Consider the following 23,590-nt stretch of genomic DNA (forward strand, 5'->3'; position numbering starts at 1 on the left):
TAGCCTGCATGCATATACAAGTTCTCTGAATATTTGCTCTATTTCACCAGAGTACAAGGTCCTTCCGCGTTCGGATGGTTGGAAGGGTGGTTTTCACTGGAAGATGCTCACCTGGACAATCCTGCTCATCTGAATAGTCGCCACAGTCATTGCTGCCATCACATACCCAGGATGGAGCGTAACACATCGAGGTATGCTCACATTTCTGAAAATTGACATTTTTCACTCCCAATCTGAAAAAGCTGCTGCAGTCAGTGGCAGCTACCAAAAGAGAAGAAACAAACCGAATGTGTAAATTCTGAGAAACTTACTGGACAGGCCTAATGGAGCAAAGGCACTCCTACAAATCATGCCATTGCAGGTTGTGTTCAAAAATGTGGAAGCGCAGAATAATGTCATCTTGATCTATAACTCTTAATAACATTCATATTGCAATTATTTTATATCCTGTCTTCCAGGGTACAGTTTTCACAAAGCAGCCTATCAGAACAGGCGCAAGCTACTATATATATATATATATATATATATATATATATATATATATATATACGTGTTTGTGTGTGTTCCAGCATAACTCTGGAACGCCTCGAGCAATTTCATCCAAACTTGGTACACAGATGATTTAGTCTCTGGAAACATATATTGTGAGGGTAAGACACCCCTAAAACCCATTGGTGTGTGTGTGTGTTCTGATAAGATACAGCCTGTTGTGCTTTAAAATGGCTTCTACTGTACTGCCGTAAAATGACTTCTACTGTGCAGCACAGTGCAGTTGCTTTGGTAACGGCTTCACAGTACTCCACAAGGGGGTTCCCTCTGGTAAGGGGGAAAATCCAACATTAGAAATTACGTTTGGTCTGGACATTTCCCCCCTATAAATAAATACCCAGGCAACACTGATTTATCAGCTAGTTGAAAATAAAAACAAAGAATATTTTACAACGAAGAAGGGGTTGGTGGGGTGAATGGGAGGGTGACCCCACCCCAGGACAGTTTTTGTTCTGTATCAGATAGGCAGACACATTTCAATGAAAGAAGAGTGTTATCTCTTCCACATGCTTGTGTGTCATGTATAGTAGCAGTCATTTGTTGGAAACATTGGGAAATAATCCACTAGCTAGCTTAGGTCATACTGTTTCCCAGAAGCCTTTCCTTTCATCAAAGAGAGGGGCTTGTGTTTTGGATGCTTGATGAAGTATTTTTCCTCTTCATAGTGTCATTCATTATATAATGGAAAGGCATGTGATTCAATGCTAACGAAAGTTCCCCAATTACAATGGCAGCAGCATATTAGACACATTCAGCTTGATGTAATAACCTATTTTTCCAAATTCTGTTAGCCGCTCTTATTGGTATACCCCAGCAATCCAATTCTGACTCACTAGTATAAAATATGGTAAATTTTAGTGTCATGTTCAACTATGGAGCTAAGATTCTTGGCGTAGCTGCATAATGGACATCTCTTGCACCTTTGCTGCTTGTCAAAAAATAACTTTGACTACTGAATTTTCTTGAAGAGTTCAAAATCCAGACTTCCACAAGGTTTTCACAGAGATCACTCCTTCCAATTTTTCCACATCAGAGAATGCACCGCTAAACACCTACGAGAATTATGCTTCCAGGACTACATTAGGGATTGTTATGATGGGGGCTCTGGAATCCGAAAGCCCTCCTTCTGAAGGAAGAGTGGCCTTCACTGACCAAAGACCACCAGAATTATCCACAGTGATCCTCAGCGTACAACCATTCCAACAGTTTGAAGTTACAGCGGCACTGAAAAAAGCGACTTATGACCGTTTTTCACTTGCCACCATTGCAGTATCCCCATGGTCACATGATCAGAATTCAAACACCAGGCAACGGACTCATATTGATGACGCTTGCCATGCCCCAAGGTCACATGGTCACCTTTTGCGACATTTTGACAAGCAGAGTCAATGGGGAAGTCAGTTTCACTTAACAACCGTATCACTAACTTAACAACTGCGGTCATTCACTTAACAACTGTGGCAAGAAAGGTCGTGAAATGGGGCAAAGCTCACTTAACCGCTGTCCCACTTAGCAACAGAAATCTTGGGCTCCATTGTGGTTGTAAGTTGAGGATTATTTTTACTGAGTGAGTGAATTGGCTGGGCAAAGCCTGCAGAGGTTTATAAGATGGCTGGGCTGGTAAAAAAAAAGACATCGACCAACATTTCATGTGCAACACTCACTGCAGTTCATTTCGTCAGAAGCATCTTCGCAGTCAATCTGTTGGTTGCAGCGGCTGGAATTGCCAATACATGTCCCGTCCCGGCAGCGGAATTCAGCAGGAGCACAGCTTGTCTCTGGAAAGAATGGGCCAGTCCAGTCGTTATGGGTCATTCTGGCAACTGCTTTCATTTTCTCTTGCTGCCCTTCCTCCATGAGGAAAGTCAGAGCATTGGCAAATCCCTGGGGCTATTTCCCTCTCTCCCCTTTAAGCCACTTCCCAGACTGTCTATAAAACAGCAGGGTTTTCTAACACTGGATGAGGGGGCTGTTGCAGGAGGAGGCTGTTTGAGCTTTAGCATTTGGAGGCAACCGGCACAGCAGACAGACAAGCTGGTCTGCTGCGGAATTTAGGAGGGAAAGGGAGCAAAACCTTACAAAGGCAAAGCTCATGTCACTTGAGGAAAATGCTGGGTAACTTGGAAAAATGAAATGAAACTTTTCTGTGTCCAGTATTTATTAGGAGCTTCAATGACTTTAGGGTTAATTTGTCTGACAGAACAAAAAAAAAGACTCCCCCATGCTCCAAAATGCCCAGGTCATATACATGTTTTTTCCTACACCCAGCATCCCGATGCCACCTCTTTTTATCCTTGCAATAGGTCCCAAAGATGATTAGGTTGAAGCAGATTGGAAAGAAAGAGGAGGGTAAATAAAGATTTAACACAGGAGGCATTTTATTGGGCCTAGCTAGCAATTTTTTCCTGTACATGTTTAATAATTTAGTTTAAATTAATTACTGAACTGTTTCAGAAAACAGTTGTTAAGTATTATTATAGTGCTTTAGAAAAAAAAGTGAAAGGGCATATACTTCCAGACTGGCTTCCCCTTCTAAAACTTACTGTTGCAAGGCACTTCATCTGAATTGTCCCCACAGTCATCCACACCGTTGCACCAGTCCTTGATGGGTATACACCGTTTGTTGGCACAGTGCAAGTAGCCCTTCTTACATTTGCGGCTGTCTGCAAGGCAAAATAAGCAACAGAGCGAACAGGGAGTGAGTAACTGAAAGACAATTGATTGGAAGGTAGCAATAGCAATAGCACTTAAGACTTGTATACTGCTTCACAATGCTTTACATCCCTCTCTAAGCGGTTTACAGAGCCAGCCTATTGCCCCCAACAATCTGGGTCCTCATTTTACCCACCTCGGAAGGATGGAAGGCTGAGTCAACCTTGAGCCTGGTGAGATTTGATCTGCCAAACTGTAGGCAGCCGATGATCAGCAGAAGTAGCCTGCAGTACTCTAACCATTGCGCCATGGCAGCTCTTGTATTGTAATTTAATACAATAGTAATTTAAATGTAATTTAATTATTGTCTGAGTGAAGTAAGTACTAGCAAGCCTGTGAATAAAACAGGAGGTAAGCAAGTTTGTTACATCTACCTCCTCTCAGCTTGGATCTGGATGGGGAAAAAATGCAATAGGCATTCCTACTCTGGAATTCCAGGAGACCGAGCATTTTGCTGGAAAGGGGAGCTATAGTGTCCTGCCTATATTCACAAAGTGTTGCCTATAGAATAGAGCTGTGGTGCACAGAAACAAGTCCCTGACTCCTCTCTCTCAATTAGGAGCTTCAGATGTTTATGAAGTTTTCCACTCAAAAGGCAAAAAGTCAAGCTAAATCCCAGGTTTCAGCAGACCTTAGGGGTTGAAAGGATTAGGGATTCATCTTTTTTTCCATTCCAACTCTTGTAGCCCTTGAGTGAGTTCATCCTGTCCACCAGTTTTGGCTTCCATGCAAAGATATGTGACAAATGTATCAAACCTTATTTCTATAAACACCCAAATTACAAACATAAAAGTGAAACAGAAAAATACTCTTTTTACAGCGGTGGGATCCTACCGGTTTAACAATCAGTTCAGTGATCGTACGCATTGGGAAAAAGTACTGAGGCTCAGCTGAGGCTCAGCAATCTGTTCTGCCACGCAACTCAGCTGAGAAGATATAGGTGAGTTAAGCGCAGGGGTGGGCGGAGGGCCCACTTCATCATCAGAGCAAACCGATTCGCTCCCAGCTGATGGTCGGAGCTACCGGTTCGCCCAAACCAGTCTGAACCTATAGAATCCTGCCTGTCTTTTTAAGCTTCAAGAGAAGAAATATTCCAACAATCTTCCTGATAATCTGTCAAGCAATGGATAAATTCTTCTCCAAGATATGCCCAGAAATACAGAATTAGTTTGCCTGGAGCAGAAAAGCTGGTTGAGAGAATCCTCAGAGTTGAAGTTTGCAGGTCTTAAAGTTGCAATGGTTTTGAAACATTGGTCTAGAACAGGTGTCAAACTGGTGGCCCATGGGCCGGATGCATCACGCACAGGCCAAGCCCACCCCAGTTCCGTGAATGGGAAAAACATCATGAAACATCACGTGATGGCAATGTGGCGTGTTGAGTTTGAAACTTAGAGTATTAAAACTTTTCCACTAGCAGAGTAGCTGACGGAAGGAGAAAAGAAGAATGAGAGAGAGAAAAATCTTACTGCAGTAGGATGGCTTTTCATCTGATCTGTCTTTGCAGTGGGCCACACGATCGCAGGTTTCACTGAAGTCAATGCAGTCACCATTTCCACATTCAAACTCATTATGTACATTACAGGTGGAGTTGGAAGCTGAGGAAGGGAGAACAACACGCATTTGTGAAAACACACCCGTTTCTCAACTCCCGTTTCACTGAAATGTACCCCGAAATCCCATTCAGAAGATAGGTTTTAGACTGAACATCTGGAAAGAGCAGAGGTTAAGATGGCTGCACCAAGTGAAAATGCTCTTGTAAGAAAGTGCACTAAGATCAATGGCTAAACTTCTGGGCAATAAAAGAGTGGCAAAATATCATTGCAGAAACCCTGGACACTTCGGCTAACTACATGCACCCTATTCCTCTATGCATGTCACACTCATCATAGGAAATTAGCAAGAACTTTCTTTCCAGAAATCTGATGGCTCTTTTCTCTATGCATTGTATTGTGCATGCCATGTTAAACTGCTTCCTGGAATCAGAATCTCTACTGAATTTATTAAAATCACACATCCATCTCCTTGGCTCCCTAGAATACTCACAGCGCTGCCCTCTACTCATTCTGGGATAATTGTTGCATGGTACAAGTGCTTTAGGACAAAATGTGGTTTATGAAATTTCCCCCGTTGTCCTCAGACTCAAAGAGGCTTGGAAGTTCAAACCCTGGATGAGTAGATCTCTTCTTTCTGTGCCTGCTCACTATATTTCAGAGGAACCACCGTCCAAATTCACATGCTTTTATTCCATTCATGTTTCATTACCCAGTGTGGATACTTACCTCTGCAGGTAAGGTCCTCCTGAAGAGTTCTGCCTCCCCGGCAAGAGCATGTGACTTCTCCATTGGCTGAAAGGAGGCACAGATCCTGGCAACCACCATTGTTTATTCTGCACAGAGATAGCTCACCTAAGTAGAAGAAAACCAGAGTAAGGAGAACAAAGGCCATAAAAAAATGGGGTTGGAGAAATAGATTGAAACTGTCTAAAAGTGATGATAAAAGGTTGGTTGACTAGGCATTTAATGGAGTTTTCAGGTATTATTGTTTGAGAACCACATCAACAAATACCTGAACCACACAATCCATTTTCAAAACTGAGTCAAAAAAAATTTCTCCCCTGGGAAAGACTGAAAGCTAATCATACTTCTTTCCACTTGTCTCACTCTGGGTCTTCTGGATGTGAAAACCCTACAAGGATAAAGCCCCAAGCTTTAGTGGGGTTTGTGATCAAGCTGAGCCTCAACTATCCACGATATGCACCACTGATGAATGATCTATCTAGGTCAGAAACGTAAACTCTTACAGAGCCACAACCAGTGCCAGAAACGATGTAATTTACCGGATACTGCAGAATATGAAAAAGCAATAGAACAACAAGTTGTTTCAGGGATGTATTACCCTACACTGATCTTACCATCTAGGCATGGTAGCGTTTTTTTTTACACAACAAAAATCAACCTATTTTTTTTAATCTGTCTACAATGCAGCAAGTAGTATAGAAACATTTAACAATGTCTGTGATTTCTCAATGCTCAGATTGGAGTTTTCATGCTGAGAAACAATTACCAGCTATTGATAGAAAGGAGCAAGGGAAAAGGCTGAAAGGAAAATAGTAAGGGGAAAATGTGGTTTGCTTGTTTTATGAGAGCTGACTTTAGAGACAAAGTGTTGTGCAAGATAGACATTTGGGTAAAACAGTTCAAACCATGTATCATGCTGTGTGAGGCCAAAGATAAGCAATGTTTGGGAAACACTCAAAAATGAAAATAAGCCAAAATACCAAGTGAAGTATTTCCTCCCCCAAAAAGAAAGCAAGATTATCACTGCTAATATAGTGCGAATGGATAATAAAATAAGCTGCACAGGAACATTCAGAAAGACCTAAGAGTTCTCTCCTCAGGGCCAGCAAAAAAAAAAGAGAGGAAGGGCTGCTTCTGAATTCATTGCTGCAATGCTGATTCAAACAACAGTAAGGACGTTGTGAGAAGTGTAGTATGAAACCTTATGAGGAATGCCCAGCCCTTCCACATGGCAGACTGTCACCCCTCTCCCCTCAAAGGATAAGTGGTTCTTCTTACAGCTGTTGGTGTCATTGGCCACAGCAATGATGCCCATAGGTTGCTGGGGGATATCAATGCGTAGGTGTTTCATGCCAGAGCCCATATATTTGTTGGCACGCTGCACAGCACGACGCACCCAGTCTGTCCAGAAGATATTGTCACCATAGACAGCCAAGCCGAAGGGGTGCACTGGCTCTGCCTTCAAGATCACCTGTTGGATATTATCACAGGGAAGAAGAAGGTTGTCAATAGCCAGATATGATCATCGTACTAGTATTAAGCACTTCGCTTCTATGCATTAATGGACAATGGTTTCTTGCCAAGCATTTTCTCTTAATCTTCCCTTCCCCCCCCACTTCCTCAGTATTCCATAAATAACAAAGGAACCTGCTGCTTTCCAGAAGTAATTGCAATGAATTTAACTGCAACTTCTTCTTGAGATGTTGTTATGGAGCATCCACCGGACAGATCTAAAAGGAAGATGCTTGTAATCTTCACATAATCAGCATGGTGCAGTAATTACAGCACTGGATAACATGTGGCACTGCAGACTTAAGGCTCTACCTCCACTCAGCTCTGAGCTCTTGGCCCAGTGACTTCCCTCTCAGTCTCCTCTCCACCATGCTGTTGCTATGACAATAAATTTGAGCGAGAGATTAAATACTCAGGCTTTGGCTCTTTTTGAGAACCTGATCGAGAGATATCAAACATTAATTCAGCTTCGGAAAAGGTTAAAAAAAGAGCAGCAAATAGCTTGCAGGAATGTGCTAGAGCTGACCACATAAGTTCTCTGAAAACCTATTCTTTATTCATGAGGTTCCTGGGAGGAATATCATGTTTTTAAAAACATAATCATGTTTTTCCCCGAACCCCATCACTCTGCTAAACAAATAATTCCCTCAACATTGTCAAACTATTTACGAAGTCTGCATTACTATTAATCTTCTCATAGTTCCTATCACCCATCTCCCATTTATGACTGTATGACTGTAACTTTGTTGCTTGTATCCTTATGATTTATATTGATTGTTTCCTAGTATGATTTGATTGTACCCTATGACTATCATTAAGTGTTGTACCTTATGATTCTTGATGAATGTATCTTGCCTTTTTTATGTACGCTGAGACAGGGGTGAAATTCAGCAGGTTCTGACAGGTTCTGGAGAACTGGTAGCGGAAATTTTGAGTAGTTTTGAGAACCAGCAAATACCACCTCTGGATTGCCCCAGAATGGGGTGGGAATGGAGATTTTGCAATATCCTTCTCCTGCCACGCCCACCAAGCCCACAGAACCAATAGTAAAAAAAAAAGAATTTCACCTCTGCACTGAGAGCATATGCACCAAAGACAAATTCCTTATGTGTCCAATTACACTTGGCCAATAAAGAATTCTATTCTATTCTATTCCATACTATTCTATTCTATGTCTGACAAACCTATTAGCAGTGTATCCTCTTTATCAAATGGAAAAATAGGATGGACATACATGTCAAAAGGCAAGTTTTCACTAAGGCTTTATTCTCTTCTCGTTTTCCATATAGGCTGGAAATAAATTCCCAGAATTATTAGTCACCATGTTGGCCAAGAATTCTGGGACCTACAGCACCAACATATCCAGAGAATATTATACCAGGGAGGCCTGCTTTACAGGCTTTCTGAGGGATGGGGGAAAGCACAGTTGATAGAATTATGGAACATACGTATCGTTTGGAGCCATCGTATTCACATCGCTCTATCTTGTCCAGGGTGGCATCAGAAAAGTAGATTTTCTCTGCCTTGTGGTCAATGGCCAGACCGTTGGGTGTGCGGATATCTTTGTCAATGATGGTGATCAGGTTGACACCTGTCAGCGTAGCTCGCATGATGCTGGGGTGTTGTTCATTCCAGTTGGTCCAGAACATCAGGCTGGAGGAGAGAAGAAAACAAATTACAGAGGAAAAGTGCTACGTAAGTTGAAAGAGGGAAAGCCAAGGCCCTGGATGGAGAGAGGTGATTTCTCCTGGATCTCCAGTTGATGGTATATTCCCTGAATCCTTATTAAAGGAGGAGGATCTGGCTGTGGCAATATATGATGCTACAGCAAAACTAATCTAGGCTTCACTGCTATAATCAGCTTCATATCCTCTGAGCAATATTTAGAATCTGATCCCAAACCATGACAGATAGGATCATGAAGGCTGTTTGTAAGAGAGATTATATTTATTTTAATTTTAAACAGCAGAATCGGCTGTTAAGTTATATTCACTCAGTTTTAAGGCACCCTGGTGGCATGGTGATTAAAATCCTGTATTTCAGGCTAACTCGGCCTACAGTCAGGAGTTCAATCCTGATGCAGCTCAAGGTTAACTCAGCCTCTCATCCTTCTAAGGTCAGTAAAATGAAGACCCAGATTGTTGGGGGCCAATATGCTGTTGTAAACCACTCAGAGAGTCCTGCAAAGCACAATGGAGAAGTATATACGTATGTCTAAGTGCTATTGCTATTATTATTTAAATAATGATGGTGGCCTTTAAAGTTCACGTCCTGAAATGTATTCAGTGGGCTAGTTCAGATATATGATTTAGTGACAGACACAGGACTCAAATTAATGTATCCCATTCCTATACCCCTTTTAGCACAGCTACAAAGGAGAAATTGTCAATATTCCCTTTGAATTTTAGCTAATTAGTTTATTATATTCAAACCTAAACTAAGATTCATCTTAAGTTATATTGGCTAAGCAAACTGGTAAGTTATAATTTGAAGATGGCTTGTTTTCAGTAATGCATAATCCAAAGTAACCACAATTTATCCAAGTTGTACTGTGCTAAGCAACATTGAAATATTTTCTCTTTCATTTGGAGACCTGCAGAGAAAATAATGCATATGCTGAAGGATTGCTTAGATAACACTGTTCATTGCTAAATCCAAACATATTTCATGCCTTAAGCTTATCAAAGCAAGACTAATTCAGAAGCTCTTTAGCCATACAGTACAAGCGTAGAGCAGAAAAGATAACATCTCTATAGTGGCAACTTTGATTTGGGAAATTCAGGCGCTGAATTAATTTTTTTAAAGAGGGGTATAGGACTTGTGAATATATTTAGCACGGTGGTTGGTTAACAGTGCTGTTAAAGTGCTTATTCTTGTTTTAATAGATTCAGGTCATTTTAAGGCTGTCTACTGATGTGAAATCTTTACAGGAAAGTAGAATGAAGAACAAAAAAAAAATCATCATCATCATCAAATGAGCAAGAAAATGAATGAGTGTATGAATAAGCCCAACTGATTCTTAAGTGTTGCTTTTCATACACCCAAAGGGCACTGGAACTTACTTCTGGCATTCATCCAGCACGAAGGCTCGAGGATGGTCATCTCCGGACATGGTGATCACAGTTTCTCTTTCAAAAGCTCCCACACGTGTCTGGTTCACAGTATGCCGGGTAATGGTAGAAGTAGTGTAGCTTGTCCAGTATAAGGCATCCCAGCCTCGGTGATAAGCCAATCCCTCAACAGAACCAACATCTATTAAAGGGAAAATGGGATGTGTTTGTTATTTACTATGTCCGGTTCTCAATTCTTACTTCTTCATTCTTGTTCAGAGCCACTCCTCGTTATTCTGAGCCCCTTTCTTATTTTGTCCTGATATTATTGCCTCACAGTCAACATCACTTTTCCCCAGTACAACTGACCCAACAAAATAGAAAACGTTTGAAATGAACTACGGGTAGTCCTTGACTTACAACGGTTCATTTAGTGACCGTTCAAAGTTACAGTGGCACTGAAAAAAAAAGTGACTTATGTCCATTTTTCACACTTATGAATGTTGCGACATCCTCACAGTCACGTGATTTACATTTGGATGCTTTGACAACTGACTCACATTTATGACAGTTGCAGTCATGTGATCCCTTTTGCGACCTTTTGACAAGCAAAGTCAATGGGGGAACCAGATTCACTTAACATCCATGTTACTAATTGAACAACCGCAGTGATTCATTCAACAAAGGTGGCAAGAAAAATCGTAAAATGGGGCAAAACACATTTAACAAATTTCTCATTTAGCGATGTAAATGTTGAGTTTAACTGTGGTTGTAAGTTGAGTACTACCTATATCTGTATTGTCTGCTACTGTGAAAGCTACCTTCCCTGATTTCAACAAATAGGAAGAATGATCTCTCATTTCCCTGCTACTTGGTTCAAAAACCTGGTTTAGTTTTGTCCCCATCATGAGAAGCCTATGCCATTCTAATTACCGTATTTTTCAGAGTATAAGATGCACTATTTCCCCCTTAAAAGAGGCTGAAAATTGGGGTGTGTTTTCAAAGCTTTTTTTCAGCCCTAATGAGGCGCTAATGAGTGAAGCGATCTCCCATGCTTTGCCTGCTTTTCTCATTGCTGCTCCCTCCAATGATCCGCTGTGAATTAAAGCTGTTTTTTATCCCAACAAGGAGATAAAAAGCATGCACATGATACCTGGTAGGCGGAATTTTGTTTCCTATTTTCCTCCCCAAAAACTAAGGTGCGTCTAATACTCTGAAAAATATGGTATATGCCTGTGAGTCCTCAGAGAAAATTCTGATTATTTGTTGCTGCTTCTTTCATCTAAAATAAATGTGGGGGTTGAAATACCAATCTTAGATTTATATCTGTTTTCCCTCATTCTTCAAAAGTAGCAGAGAAAATAAAGCTATCTTGATAAGCAATTTTCAATGCATCTCAAAATGTAGAGCACAGAATACCCCAAATTTATAACAGGACAGATTCCAGAGATTTTGGATGAAGGAGGGAAGTATGGAAAAAATTAGCTAGTTTTATCTCCTTGTTAACAATTTAGAGAGCCCACTGCACTGATTAATAAACACATAAAGAAATATACATGTATTTTTTATATACATTTGATGCCCTTGATGGCGAACCTATGGAACATGTGCTACAGGTGGCATGTGGAGCCATATTTGCTGGCACACCAGTTATCAACTCCGGCACGCATGCGCGCGCTGGCCAGCTAATTTTTGGCCTCCTGGGGGGCCAGGGGAAGCCATTTTCACCCTCCCTAGGCTTCAGGAAATTAAGTGTGCACACACTATTGCATGTGCATGCGTGCCCACACCAATTAAATCCTCCTTGCCCATCTGCGCATGCATGCGCGACCCACCCTCTGTGCATGCATGCATGACCCTGAAGGCTTTCCTGAAGCCTGGGGAGGGCGAAAAACAGGCCCAACGGGCCAACTGGAAGTTCATTTTGGCACGCCATAAGAAAAAGGTTCACCTCACTGTCTTATGCTGGGTATGTATTTTACAAGGAAATGCATTGTGTTCTTTACATTATAGACAACATACATCAAGAGGTTGATTATATGACATTAATCTGGGGCTTAGTCAATCCTCAAAACAAATTCTGGCCACTTTAATATGGCTTTTGGTCTGCCAAATTACTTACTAAATCAGCTGCCACAAACAGAACTTGACAGCTTGCTTTTTATTGATTTACCAAGATTTTTTTTAGCACAAATAAATTATTGATCTTATCTGAAATTTTTTGGAAGAAAATGCAATTTGAAAATTGCCATTTCTTTGTGCCTCTTCAGTGTTTGCCTTTAATTTGTATCAAAGCAAGAAAAAATCCCCCCCCCCCTTTACCTCTGGTAATTGAAAAATGCCTCAAGAAAAGGATTGTATAACTGCTAGGCCTTTTCCTTGTTTTATTGTAGTCAAAGGCTTTATGGGGATGGCTAGTTCAGCATGCAATATCTGTACCTCTCTCCATATTTCACAGATACCCTAAGCTGGCCATGCATCCTTAACCAAAGTGTACCATATCCCTTCAAACCACAGTGCCGGCCACTGCTTCTCAATGCAAGGCCAAATGACTTTGTAGTAATGGCCTTTGAGAGCTGTATGCAACAAAATTTCATTTTAATGCATGCTGATTAGGGTACATTCAAAATGACAATAAAGTTATTCTAAGTCGCTCCTATTAACTGACTGACACCACCACCCCAAATCTAATTCAGGGGCCAAAAATCTTATGACTTTTCATTATAGTTGGAACAGTTTTGGGGACCCTTATGGTGGCCCATATTACACCACTCTCTGCAAGCTGCACTGGCTGCCAGTTTGCTTCAAGTGCAATTCAAGGTGTTGGTTGTTACTCTAAAGCCCTGCATGGCTTCTGAAATTCTGAAACAATTACCAGGAATTCTGGTTGCAGAAAATTCTATGGAATGAAACTGGTCCATCTCCAAGCAACAACTTGCAAATGTTCTATTTGAACATTCCAGGTTACTTGGAAAACCGTCTCAACCCCACTGGGACTGGCCCATCCCACATGTTCCAGCTTGCCCTTTGGGAATCTTGCCCTCTTGAGGTGAGATTAGCTTCCACCCTTCTGACTTTCTGCAAAAGCCTGAAGACCTGGCTCTGCCGGATAGCTGTGGGCCTCGAGAGGGGATCCTCACACTAGAGGTGATGGAGGAATTAAAAGGCAATCCCACTTTCCATCACATGCATCCCGTTGCCCCATCTTGGAACTATAATTTTATTTCTATTCTGGTTTTTATTTTGATTGTTTTAGAAATGTTTATCTTTTATGGTTTTAATGTTTTTAATGGTGTCAGCTGCTCTGTGTCACTTTGAAATGAGATGGGTGGCAAGCAAATCTAACAAACAGACAGACAGACAAAAATGGATGGGGAATCTGTGGCCATCTAGCTGTTGCTGAAAGTCAGTGTCCTAGCAGGTCAGAATGGCAAAAGATGACAGAGGTTCATCCATATCTGGAAATAAATTCATCCTCCATGTTTCCTTTCACTAGACCGGTGATGGCTAACCTTTTTGTCATCGTGTGCCAAAAACGCTTGCGCACGACAACACAATCATATGCCCACACCCATAATGCAATGCATGTGCGACCCTCCCCTGTGTGCCCCCCCCCTTGCTTCATTTTGGGCCTGGAAGGCCTCCTGCACCAACCTGGAAGCCAAAACAGGGCGTGGGCACACTGCGCGAGGGTCCATAATGGATTGCGAACACCCCCCTGCCCATGCGGCCCACCCCCAAACATGTATGTGTGCGTCCTCCTCATGCACCCTGCCCCCCTGTGCATACACGGTAGAGACAAGAAAACCAGCTGGCTGACGGGAGGTAAGCATGCATGCACGGTGGAGCTAGTCTGGGGCAACGGCTGGCATGCCCACAGAGAGGACTCTGCGTGCCACCTGTGGCATGCGTGCCATAGTTTTGCCATCATGGCACTAGACCGATTGATTATTGGTGGAGAAACAACACTTGGACAAGTCACTTGGCAGTTTCCCATCTAGGAATGCTGATATCTAGGCATCACAACCCTCCTCCCTCAAGTTAATAAACAGAAGGAAACTAATTGGTTAATCTCCGAATGAATTTATCATCTCCTCGAAGGCCCTAAGCCACTGTTTGTAAAAGCAAATGAGACACGCTGGGTATGAGCTTCATTTCCTTTGCTGGCAGCCAGCAAATGCCCACGAGCAGAGAAGGGTTTTAAATCTCATTAAAACCATTGCAGTAATTTATACATACAACTCCATACGCAAGAAAGAAGGGGGATTTCCTTTTGCTGGAAGCAAAACAGGACAAACTTATGAAAGAAAACAGGAGAAATCAACAAAAAATAACAGAAATGTGAATGTGCCTCTCTCAGCACATTCCCAAAACTTTGTTACACGCATGAGCTGCTAGAAACAACACGATGTCCCTGTGGCTCTAATTTTTGATACCTCAAAGAAACCTCTTAGAACTAATCTGTGGGCAGTGGTCATATTTAGTAATCCACTTGCCTGGGGGGGGAGCTGGGTGACTGTGCTTGTATCCAGGAAGATGAAGAAAACACCCAAAGAATTATCCAAAGATAATTATTGAAAGCACCTAGCAACCACTTAATGCCACACAAAGTAGGGGGTTCCCAAACCTTTCACCAACACATCTTTTTAACTTTTAGAAACTTTTATACCTCATAGTCCCTTACTTGCTTTTAATTTTAAAAAATCAACTCATAATTATAATTAAAAATAAAATGGACCTATATTTTTATTTCTAATGAAAGTAAGTGCAAATAGTTTTGCTTGTAACAAGGATTTAATGAAAATGTAATTTTATTCCATTACTAAGCTTGATTCTTTTTCTTACTAATGTCAAAAAGCTTTAGCTATGGTATGCAGAAGAAAAAAGGAAGAACAATGCATACCAGTTCTTGCCTAGTTTTCAATTAAATTGGAAAATGCTTCGTCTAAAGTTCCCCCAAGCTTGAACTTCTGAAATTATCTTTTCCACTTGAGCTATATTGTATATTGAATGCTTGTTGTTGCAATACCCCTGGCTGTGAATTGACATAACTGGCTGACCTGAGTACTAATTTATGAATAATATTGCCACAAACGTTTTCTGGGAAACAGCAGATGAATTAATGAGCAAGACAGTCTGCGTGAAGCCCAATTTTATTCTTTAAATCCTCCCTATAATGTTCAGAAATAGGAAAAGGTTGGAAAAGATGAAAAATTAACATTCTCTGCTTCTGTTCAACTGGACTGTTTTTCTGTAAACATGTGTATGGCAAAAAAAACCCTCTGCAAAGTCTTGTATTAACAAGCATTTACAAATAGTATAAGCACTTAGACTTATATACCACTTCACGGTGCTTTACAGCCCTCTCTAAGTAGTTTACAGAGTCAACATATTGCCCCCAACAAGTCCTCATTTTACCAAGTTCCCCATACCATCTGAAAGGATAACCTGACACGTCAGGCATACAGCAACTCAAAAGAAAATAGGGGCCTTTGGAATTTCCCAATAAACCAATAAGAATGAGATTGTTATTTAAGATTGAGAATTTCCATAGAAAAAAGGACTAGGAGGCTCTGACACATTCCTCAAACGTTCATTTGGTTGAAGCCTTCCAGCAGATTGCCAGTCTCGGAGTGGTGAGGGAAGTTTTGATTTCGAATTCCTTCTAGAATTTGAACTCAGAAAGATATTTATTGCTTAATTTACTCTGCTTCTGAACCGTCCTTTCTTTATTCTTGTTCTGAGACACTCAATTCATTTTTCTGAGCCTCTTTCTTATCTTTTCCGATATTGCCTTCAGGCTAGTAACCACAATCAAATCAGATTTTGAACGCTTTCTCCCTCAGTACAATGCAGAGGTTTGCCTAACAAAGCAGAGGTTTGCTTAGTGAGATCTTTTGCTTTAGTATGTATTTTATTAGGGATTCAACCCTGAAGAACAGTTCCACCAAGGTTTATTATCTACCTGGTAACCATCCTGAGGGCAAACTCACGAAGAATCTGGCATAACTGCACAACATAGGAATAATCCTAATACTCCAATGATCGTTTTCTAAGGAGACTGGTACGCCCACAGCTATTTTACAGAAGATACAATTAAACAGGTAGGAGGACCAATGGTGCTTTCTTCACACATTTGAGGAAATACAACATTTGGCATTCAACACAAATGCCACAAACTGAGAAGAATTGCCATATATTCCTGGCCACATAAATATGTATACGTGTCAGAATATGGTATGACTGATTCTCATTAGTGATCTGCATTCCAAGAAAATCACTGTAATGTAGGACTATGTTTACCAGATTCTTCCAGCATGTCATTCTTCTAGGTCCGTGAGGTCTGTGCCAAAGTGGCACACGAAGCCATGTCACCCAGCATGTTTGTCTTTTGGATTTCTGGCGTGCATGCAGGTACGATGATCAGCTGTCCTTTGGGCGCACAGCAGTGCCGAAAACAGGTGTGCGCATGCGTGCTGGCCAGCTGATTGTCCGGTGCGTATGCGTGCCAGAACCCAGACGTTCGGCTTTTCCAGAGCACGGCCCTGATGAATGTGAACGTGTTGTTTCCACGCGACCTTTTCAGCACTCAGTGCCGAAAAGGTGCCCCATCACTATTCTAAGTGATCATCTTTTCCCTAGCAAAAGACTCTTCAGGGAATCAGATGCCTAGGGTTCACCCATATTTTCAAGAGAGATTCCACTCAGATTCTATTCTTTTCCCCGATTTGCTATTTATATACAGAGTCTTCTCGTCTTTTTAGTTTTGGGTGTTGAACTTCCTAGTCTTCCCAAGAATTCTCATTCAGAATTCCCTGGGCATCAGATAGTTCATTCCAAAGTAGTTGGGTCTGGAATCATGTTTGAGCAATAAAAGCAGATGCTGTTTCCAAGAACCCCCTCAAACTGGGAAAGTCTTGTCCCAGAATAATGTCATAAAGTAATTCAGAGATTATCCTACCTAGAGAAAAAGGCTCCACCTACTCCCTTCCCAACTTCCACTGGGATCTTAGCTACAATCATAAGGATTTACCACAAGTTCATAAAATACACATCTGTTCTCTTGAGAGATGTACCTTGGGGAAAATAAAATTACATCGGATTAAAATATAGATGCATCTGTATCAAGAAGGGTTTTCGGTGCTTGGCTGTTGACCACTGCAGTTATCAGTTGTACAGTAGTTTACTTGCAGAAGCAAAGTTATCAACCACCTGATATTCAGCTAAGGGATATTCAGCTAAGGGACACTGACTCATCTGCTCTCCTCCTGTATGACAGTGAGAACTTAATAAATATTTTTTTAAACTTCAATTTTACAGAATTGGCCTCATACGGACATTTTAGCTCAAGAAGAACCTGAGCCATATTGTACCATTATTTAGCATTTAAACAGGATTCTGCTTTCTCCCATAGACTATGGAGGAAATGTTATGCGCTGAAGTGATTGAAATTAATGCCATGGATACATAACTAGAAGAGTTAACTTAAAAGCTTGTGACTACTAATAGAGCTATATATTAATAGCTTTAGGAGGAACTAATAAATATTAAACAGGGAAAGTGGGAATTGGGAGGAAGTATTCATGTTCAGGTATGTTAACATTTTTACAATAATTTAATTATGAAAATTACATCTTACAATTCAGACCTTTGCTATGGTTGTAAATACTGGTGAAGAGCTTACTCTTCCACCTCTATTTTATCCTTTGAAAAGTTCTGGGAAACTAAAATGTTTGCACATACTGTATCACTTTGAAGGGCCGTCTTAATACTGATTTTGGAAAGCTTGTTAAAGATAACAATTATATCATCATGATGAGCATCATATTTTCAAATCATGTATAATTACATAAAGATGCATACTAGAAACTAATTCTTGGTTGTTGAGTCTTCTCTGCATATTATATTCTAATTTGCCTCTTTGATTACATATGGAAGAGAGTTACTTCATAAAGGCCCCCCTAACTTCTCTAGCCACTGACTTCATAGAGTTTGGAAAGGCAAACAGAACAACAGAACAACAAAAAAATCCCAAACATGTTTGATGAATATGAATGGAATTCTTTTCTGTTCAAATGCAGGAAGTTAGGAATCTGTATTGTCTGAATGCAAAAAAGCTTTTCCTTGCAAAAGAGGAGTCTGATTTATAACAGCTGTCAAAAATCCCCCAAAAGTATAGATATGCTTTCTTCCCTCCTAACACACTAAAACATCAGAAGAGATAGGAGGCTTCACCACTCAGCTCTTCCTCCAGGTAACAGCTGTTCCCTGTGGGGGTGAGGGGGGGGGCTTTAGAAGAAGGTCACATTTTATTCACACATTCCATTGTTTTTGAAAATGTTGCAGTGGTTTCTATGGTGATAGACACCACACATTTTTAGAAGAGAATGCATAAAGGAATTTTTGCATATTAAGTAAGAAATCAGAAGGTAATCCACATAATGAGTTAAGGAATGTGTATACCATCTCTCCAGCTTTCAGGTCAAAGTATCAAGATCTGCGTATCATCCAGTAATTTAATTCAGATGAGAATAAGATCAGAACAGTTGTCAAAAGGGCAGAATTAAAGCAACCTTTAATTCAACAGACTAGCCTGCAGCCTTTTGTTAGTGATAAACACCAGAGGAGGAAAACAAACTTATTTTATGGCTGAGACAAATTACAGGTGTTGTAGTATACTTCAACCTCGATATATGGATTATTTTTTCCTGCATTTTGAACAAATCATTAAGACACATCAGCTAGGATGATGTTACAAATGCAGCCAAAACAAGCTGTGGCCAAGTTTTTGCCTTATGAAATGTCCCTGACAGTGGAATGATGTGATCCATTTACAGCTGTACACTAGAGTCTTCATGAACAACACACTACATTCCAGAAGTACTAGATAGGCTAGTGTTTCAGGAAGGACAAAACTGGGAATATATTTGTCTAGGCCACAATAAAACCGAGAGGGATCCTGTGGTGATTTTATAAGAAAGCTAAGGCAAAGCTGATGAGGGTTGCCACGTCTCCCCCCTTTCTCCTAAACAGCTGCCAGAGTGGAATATTCCACTGACCCACCAACCCCTGTTCTTTTTAGCCCTTTCTTTCCCTCCGCTTAACTACATCACTGCTAGTATCCCTAAATTGCATATCCCACTAGCCCAACTCCCAGATTTTCCCTCATCTGCTGTTTCCCTGTTCTTCCCTTACCTCCAAAACACGAATCTCTTTGCTTTGGACATTAATTATCTGAGATCCGCTGTTCCGTATACAGGCCACTTCATTCTTCCTACTCTCTTCCTACGGCTGAACTGCACCAGCTTCTCCCTCCTATTAGTGAACCGATCTGAAGGATGCACCAATTTCGGTGAAGCCCAAAGTGAACAGAAGCTGGACAGAAATTCCATCAATCAAGGAAAGTTGCACAACTATGTTCTCAAATACAGCTATTTCAGGAAATATTCTGACTACTGAAAGAACATCCAGTGAGCTAGCCTTTATATGTTCTCCTGAATGCAGAGACTTACAATAGTCATTTAATATTCTGGAATTTTGGCTTTTAATAAAAGTGATCTGCTTCAACGCCTCAGCACTGGAAATACGAGGCTCCCTGATCCTGCAGATCTTGCAACCCACACAAAAAATAATCTCCCCCTGTAATTGCGGTACTGAGAATTTCTCTTTCTAGTGACACTTTTACTGTATTTCTGCAGCTTTCCTCCAATCAGATTGCCGCTTTGGTGGAAGCAGCCAGAAAATAAAAAGGGTGGGAGGGAACATCCAAAGTAACTTACTTTCAACTATAGTCCTTCGCCCAGTTCCATCATCATTGATTTGCTGGATGTTGCCAAAGTGAATGTCACTGTAGAAGATGCGGTTGCTTCCCTTGCTGCCATAGCGGTAATCAAAGGCCAAGGCAATGACGTTTTTCATGTGCTCGCTGTCTTCAAATGGCTTAATGGGCGCATTGAGATTGTTCTCATCGGATAAGTGGATACTTTTGAGAATGGTCCGTTCTGAATAGAGCAGGTATCCATCGTAGTCACGGCAGCTTACACTGTCCTCCGAGAGCATTCCATGGGCACAAGCACAGGTCCGCTGACCTCCTCCTCGATACAGACACAACTGCTGACAGTTGCCGTTATTCAGCGCACACACATTGGTACCTATAGAAAAGAGATACAAGAAAAAATAGAGAGCATTAGGTTGGTTTACAACCTGTTTCTACGTCTCTGGAGGTTTTGCTTCAGGTAACAAAATTCCACCTTCACTGTCCATACTGCCGCTCAATCCCTTGTGTGTGCAGGATTCTTCACATACCCTTTTGCCTGGCTCTGTTGAACACCTTGATGTCCTTCAGCTGCACTCCTATTCCTGTGCGCAGAGAGACAATTTCTGATGCATTGTCCTTGCTGCCCCTCTTAATGGATCCATTTGCATGAGTCCTGGAAGGAGGCACCATTAAGCATGCAACTGTGAGATATTCTACTCTACCAGCATAGCTCTTACAAAGCAAAACACAATGAGGAAGCTATTGCTTATAACACTGTGACACAAATCTTCAGTTCATAAACATGCTTAAACGAGCATGCATTCTGATATATTACTTATCTTACACACAAATATTATGCCCAATCCATCCATACTTTATCTTAATTAAAAGATCTAAACACATGCACATCTGTAAACCTCAGCATATTTCCCCTTCAAAAGACCGAATAGATTTGCACGGAAGAGGTTTGAGAAAGATGTAACAATATAAATCCGTAATGAATATTGTCCAATCTGAACATGGAAGAAATGCAGTTGCTGGCAAAACATTTCCAGACATGGCTCTCAGCACCGAGACACAAACCTGTCACTCCAGTAGACATAATCTTCAAAGACAGATACTGAGAACATATCCATGTTGTTACTGGATAGGACAACCTCCCTCTTATCACCAGTCTCTAGGTCTATCCGTTCAATCTTATCTGTCCGGGCATCACACCAGTAAAGCTTCCCATCCTAAAAAGAGATCCAGATGTTAATCCATCTTGCAAATGATATAACACAACCGAGGATACCAAAGTGAATGTAAAATGCAGGCAACCAGTTCCCAACCGTGTATCATTTCCCCTACTCTCAGCTCAAATAGCAGTAACACTTAGACTTATATACCGCTTCACAGTGCTTTACAGCCTTCTCTAAACAGTTTTACAGAGTCAGCATATTGCCCCCAACAATTTTGGGTCCTCATTTTACTCATCTCGGAAGGATGGAAGGCTGAGTCAACCTTGAGCCTGGTGAGATTTGAACTCCCAAATTGCAGGCAGCCAGCAGTCAGTAGTCTGCAGTACTGCACTCTAACCACTGTGCCACCAAGGCTCTTAATCATATCCCAGCAAGGAAATAAATGGACATATGAACTGCTGTGGGATGGAGATTGTTTAAAGCTGTGAAAGATCAGAAGTTGAGCGAGAACTGAGCAGGACTCCAACTCAGCAAGTGACATTGCTACGTCCCTTTTCTTAACACAAACAAATGCTTGACCATAGTGGTGAATATCTGTCATCTCATTTGTAGGATGAGGGTAAAGGTTCGTTCTCCGAGATTGTGGGTTGGTTTCTGAACATTTCATTACCAAGCTAGATAATACCTTCAGCAATGAACAAATTTGTTCAACAAACAAATGCTTCGCACAAAATCGGATTTTGCTGGTTGCATAATTCAGAATTGTTATGTATGAATTTTAACTTGCTACGATACTAAATTATGTTTCTGCATTAAAAGCACATAATCCTATTTATTTGCTCTTATTCTAAGGGTACAATGGGGAAAGGCATTCCTAAGATGCTAAAAAAGTTCATTTCTCAACTATGATTTTTGGTTGGGCAGACAAGCATCATTGTGTCTAATAATGTGTCTAACACAGCTTCAGGACCTTACTTCATAATCAACAGAAATCCCGTTGGGCCAGCTGATGCTGGTATTGATAAGGACCACACGCTCTGTTCCATCCAGCCGAGAACGTTCAATGCGAGGGTATTGGCCCCACTCTGTCCAAAAAAGGTATCTGAAAGAGTGGACACAGACAGCACCAGAACAGTTAACATATCATATGTCAGCCACAGTTGTCACTAGTTTGCCATTTTCAATGGTAGCAAAAAAAAAAAAAAGGAATAAAGCAAAAAGCCAACCCAATATCCATGCAAGATCTAGGAATAGCCTTTTCCAATTGGATGGCCTTTAAAGCATTGGGATGACTATTCCCACAACTGGGAGTCTTGCCTTTCCCCAATCCCAATCCATCATCGTTCAAATGCCTCAAATACACTCCCAACCTGTTTCTTTCTATTATGACCAGTCTAAGAAATTGTGCTCAATGTAAAGGAATCTTACCCTTTCTCTGGGTGTACCGTAATGGCACGTGGCTTATCCAATCCTTGTGAAATCACTACATAGCGGAATGAACCATTGAGCCTGGCGACTTCAATGACATCAAAGCCCTGGTCTGTCCAATAGATATTTCCTGGAGGAAAAGAGATACAAGGTTAGGACTTAATGGATTGCTCCTTCCTTTAATTCTCATGAGAAGGAGGGTTTCCTTTCCACACTCAGTTGCTCATTTTCGCAGCCACACCTGCAATCCAGTCCACAGCAATCCCTTCCACTCGGCCAATGCCGTTGGTCACGACATCCTCTCGCCAGGTCTGGTCCCGTTTGGCTCGACTGATTGTGCTCATACCCATGTCCACCCAATAGATAGTGTCATTATCTGAAGGAGAGAAAAACACATATGGCAGATTGAAAGAGGAGGTTTGGTGTGATTCTATGCAATGAGTAACTACTATTTGAGTCACCTGATAATCCCCCAAATCAGTTCCTGGGTTCCCCAAACCCATTTCTTTTCAGCACCTGACAGTACATTCAAATTAGTAAAGGCAGAGTAGCAGCTTTAGTGGGCCTCTAACACCTTTAGCCACAAAGACCATAAACAAAACATCTTGAGGAAAGCGCACAATCCCAGGCTTGAGGAAGTTAAAAGTTTAATTCTATCATTAAATTCTGGTACAATGTACACCGATAATTTATCTAACTAGCTGCAATATTGATTGGTATTATGTATATTATTTTAAGAATACTTTGGAGCATGACGCACTTAATAACTAATTTTTGCTTAATACACAGTTCTTCATAAATATACCGTAGTTGTTTCGAGGCTAAGACTTTGTCTCATCAAGAAACAAATCTCTCGAAATAGTTGTTTGTTTGTTTTTTTGCATACATTTACCATTTTAGTAAAATGCACTTAATTTCTTTTGTTCAATATGTGTTCTTCTTGGAATTAAAGTGAATGAATCAGCGAGTTTAGTCACATCTGTTTTTGTCATTACTTTGGCAATATACTGTGTAACAGCAAACTGATTCTGGATAGTGATTCAGAATAGATTCCAAGCAAAAGCTCAAAGCTGAATGCTAAAAAAAAATGGCTAGTGGAGGAAG

General features: G+C 41.0%; 1 protein-coding gene across 1 annotated transcript in view; it reads right to left on the bottom strand.

The window, feature by feature from the left end:
* Positions 1-23,590, bottom strand: part of LRP1 (LDL receptor related protein 1) — a 338,552-nt gene that overhangs the window by 61,146 nt on the left and 253,816 nt on the right. Inside the window, exons 37-50 of the mRNA XM_087710610.1 lie at positions 22,728-22,862; positions 22,487-22,616; positions 22,034-22,160; positions 20,961-21,112; positions 20,426-20,550; positions 19,900-20,271; positions 10,133-10,322; positions 8,519-8,723; positions 6,837-7,029; positions 5,541-5,666; positions 4,728-4,856; positions 3,093-3,212; positions 2,214-2,327; positions 112-261 (exon numbers count right to left, since the gene is read on the bottom strand). Of these exons, the coding sequence (XP_087566736.1) occupies positions 112-261; positions 2,214-2,327; positions 3,093-3,212; positions 4,728-4,856; positions 5,541-5,666; positions 6,837-7,029; positions 8,519-8,723; positions 10,133-10,322; positions 19,900-20,271; positions 20,426-20,550; positions 20,961-21,112; positions 22,034-22,160; positions 22,487-22,616; positions 22,728-22,862 (2,268 nt within the window). The remainder of the gene's footprint in view (positions 1-111; positions 262-2,213; positions 2,328-3,092; positions 3,213-4,727; positions 4,857-5,540; positions 5,667-6,836; positions 7,030-8,518; positions 8,724-10,132; positions 10,323-19,899; positions 20,272-20,425; positions 20,551-20,960; positions 21,113-22,033; positions 22,161-22,486; positions 22,617-22,727; positions 22,863-23,590) is intronic.

Source organism: Thamnophis sirtalis, unplaced genomic scaffold (assembly GCF_051295495.1).
Source record: "Thamnophis sirtalis isolate CommonGarterSnake01/CBP01778 unplaced genomic scaffold, rThaSir2_p1.2 scaffold_3, whole genome shotgun sequence".
Lineage (NCBI taxonomy): Eukaryota > Metazoa > Chordata > Lepidosauria > Squamata > Natricidae > Thamnophis > Thamnophis sirtalis.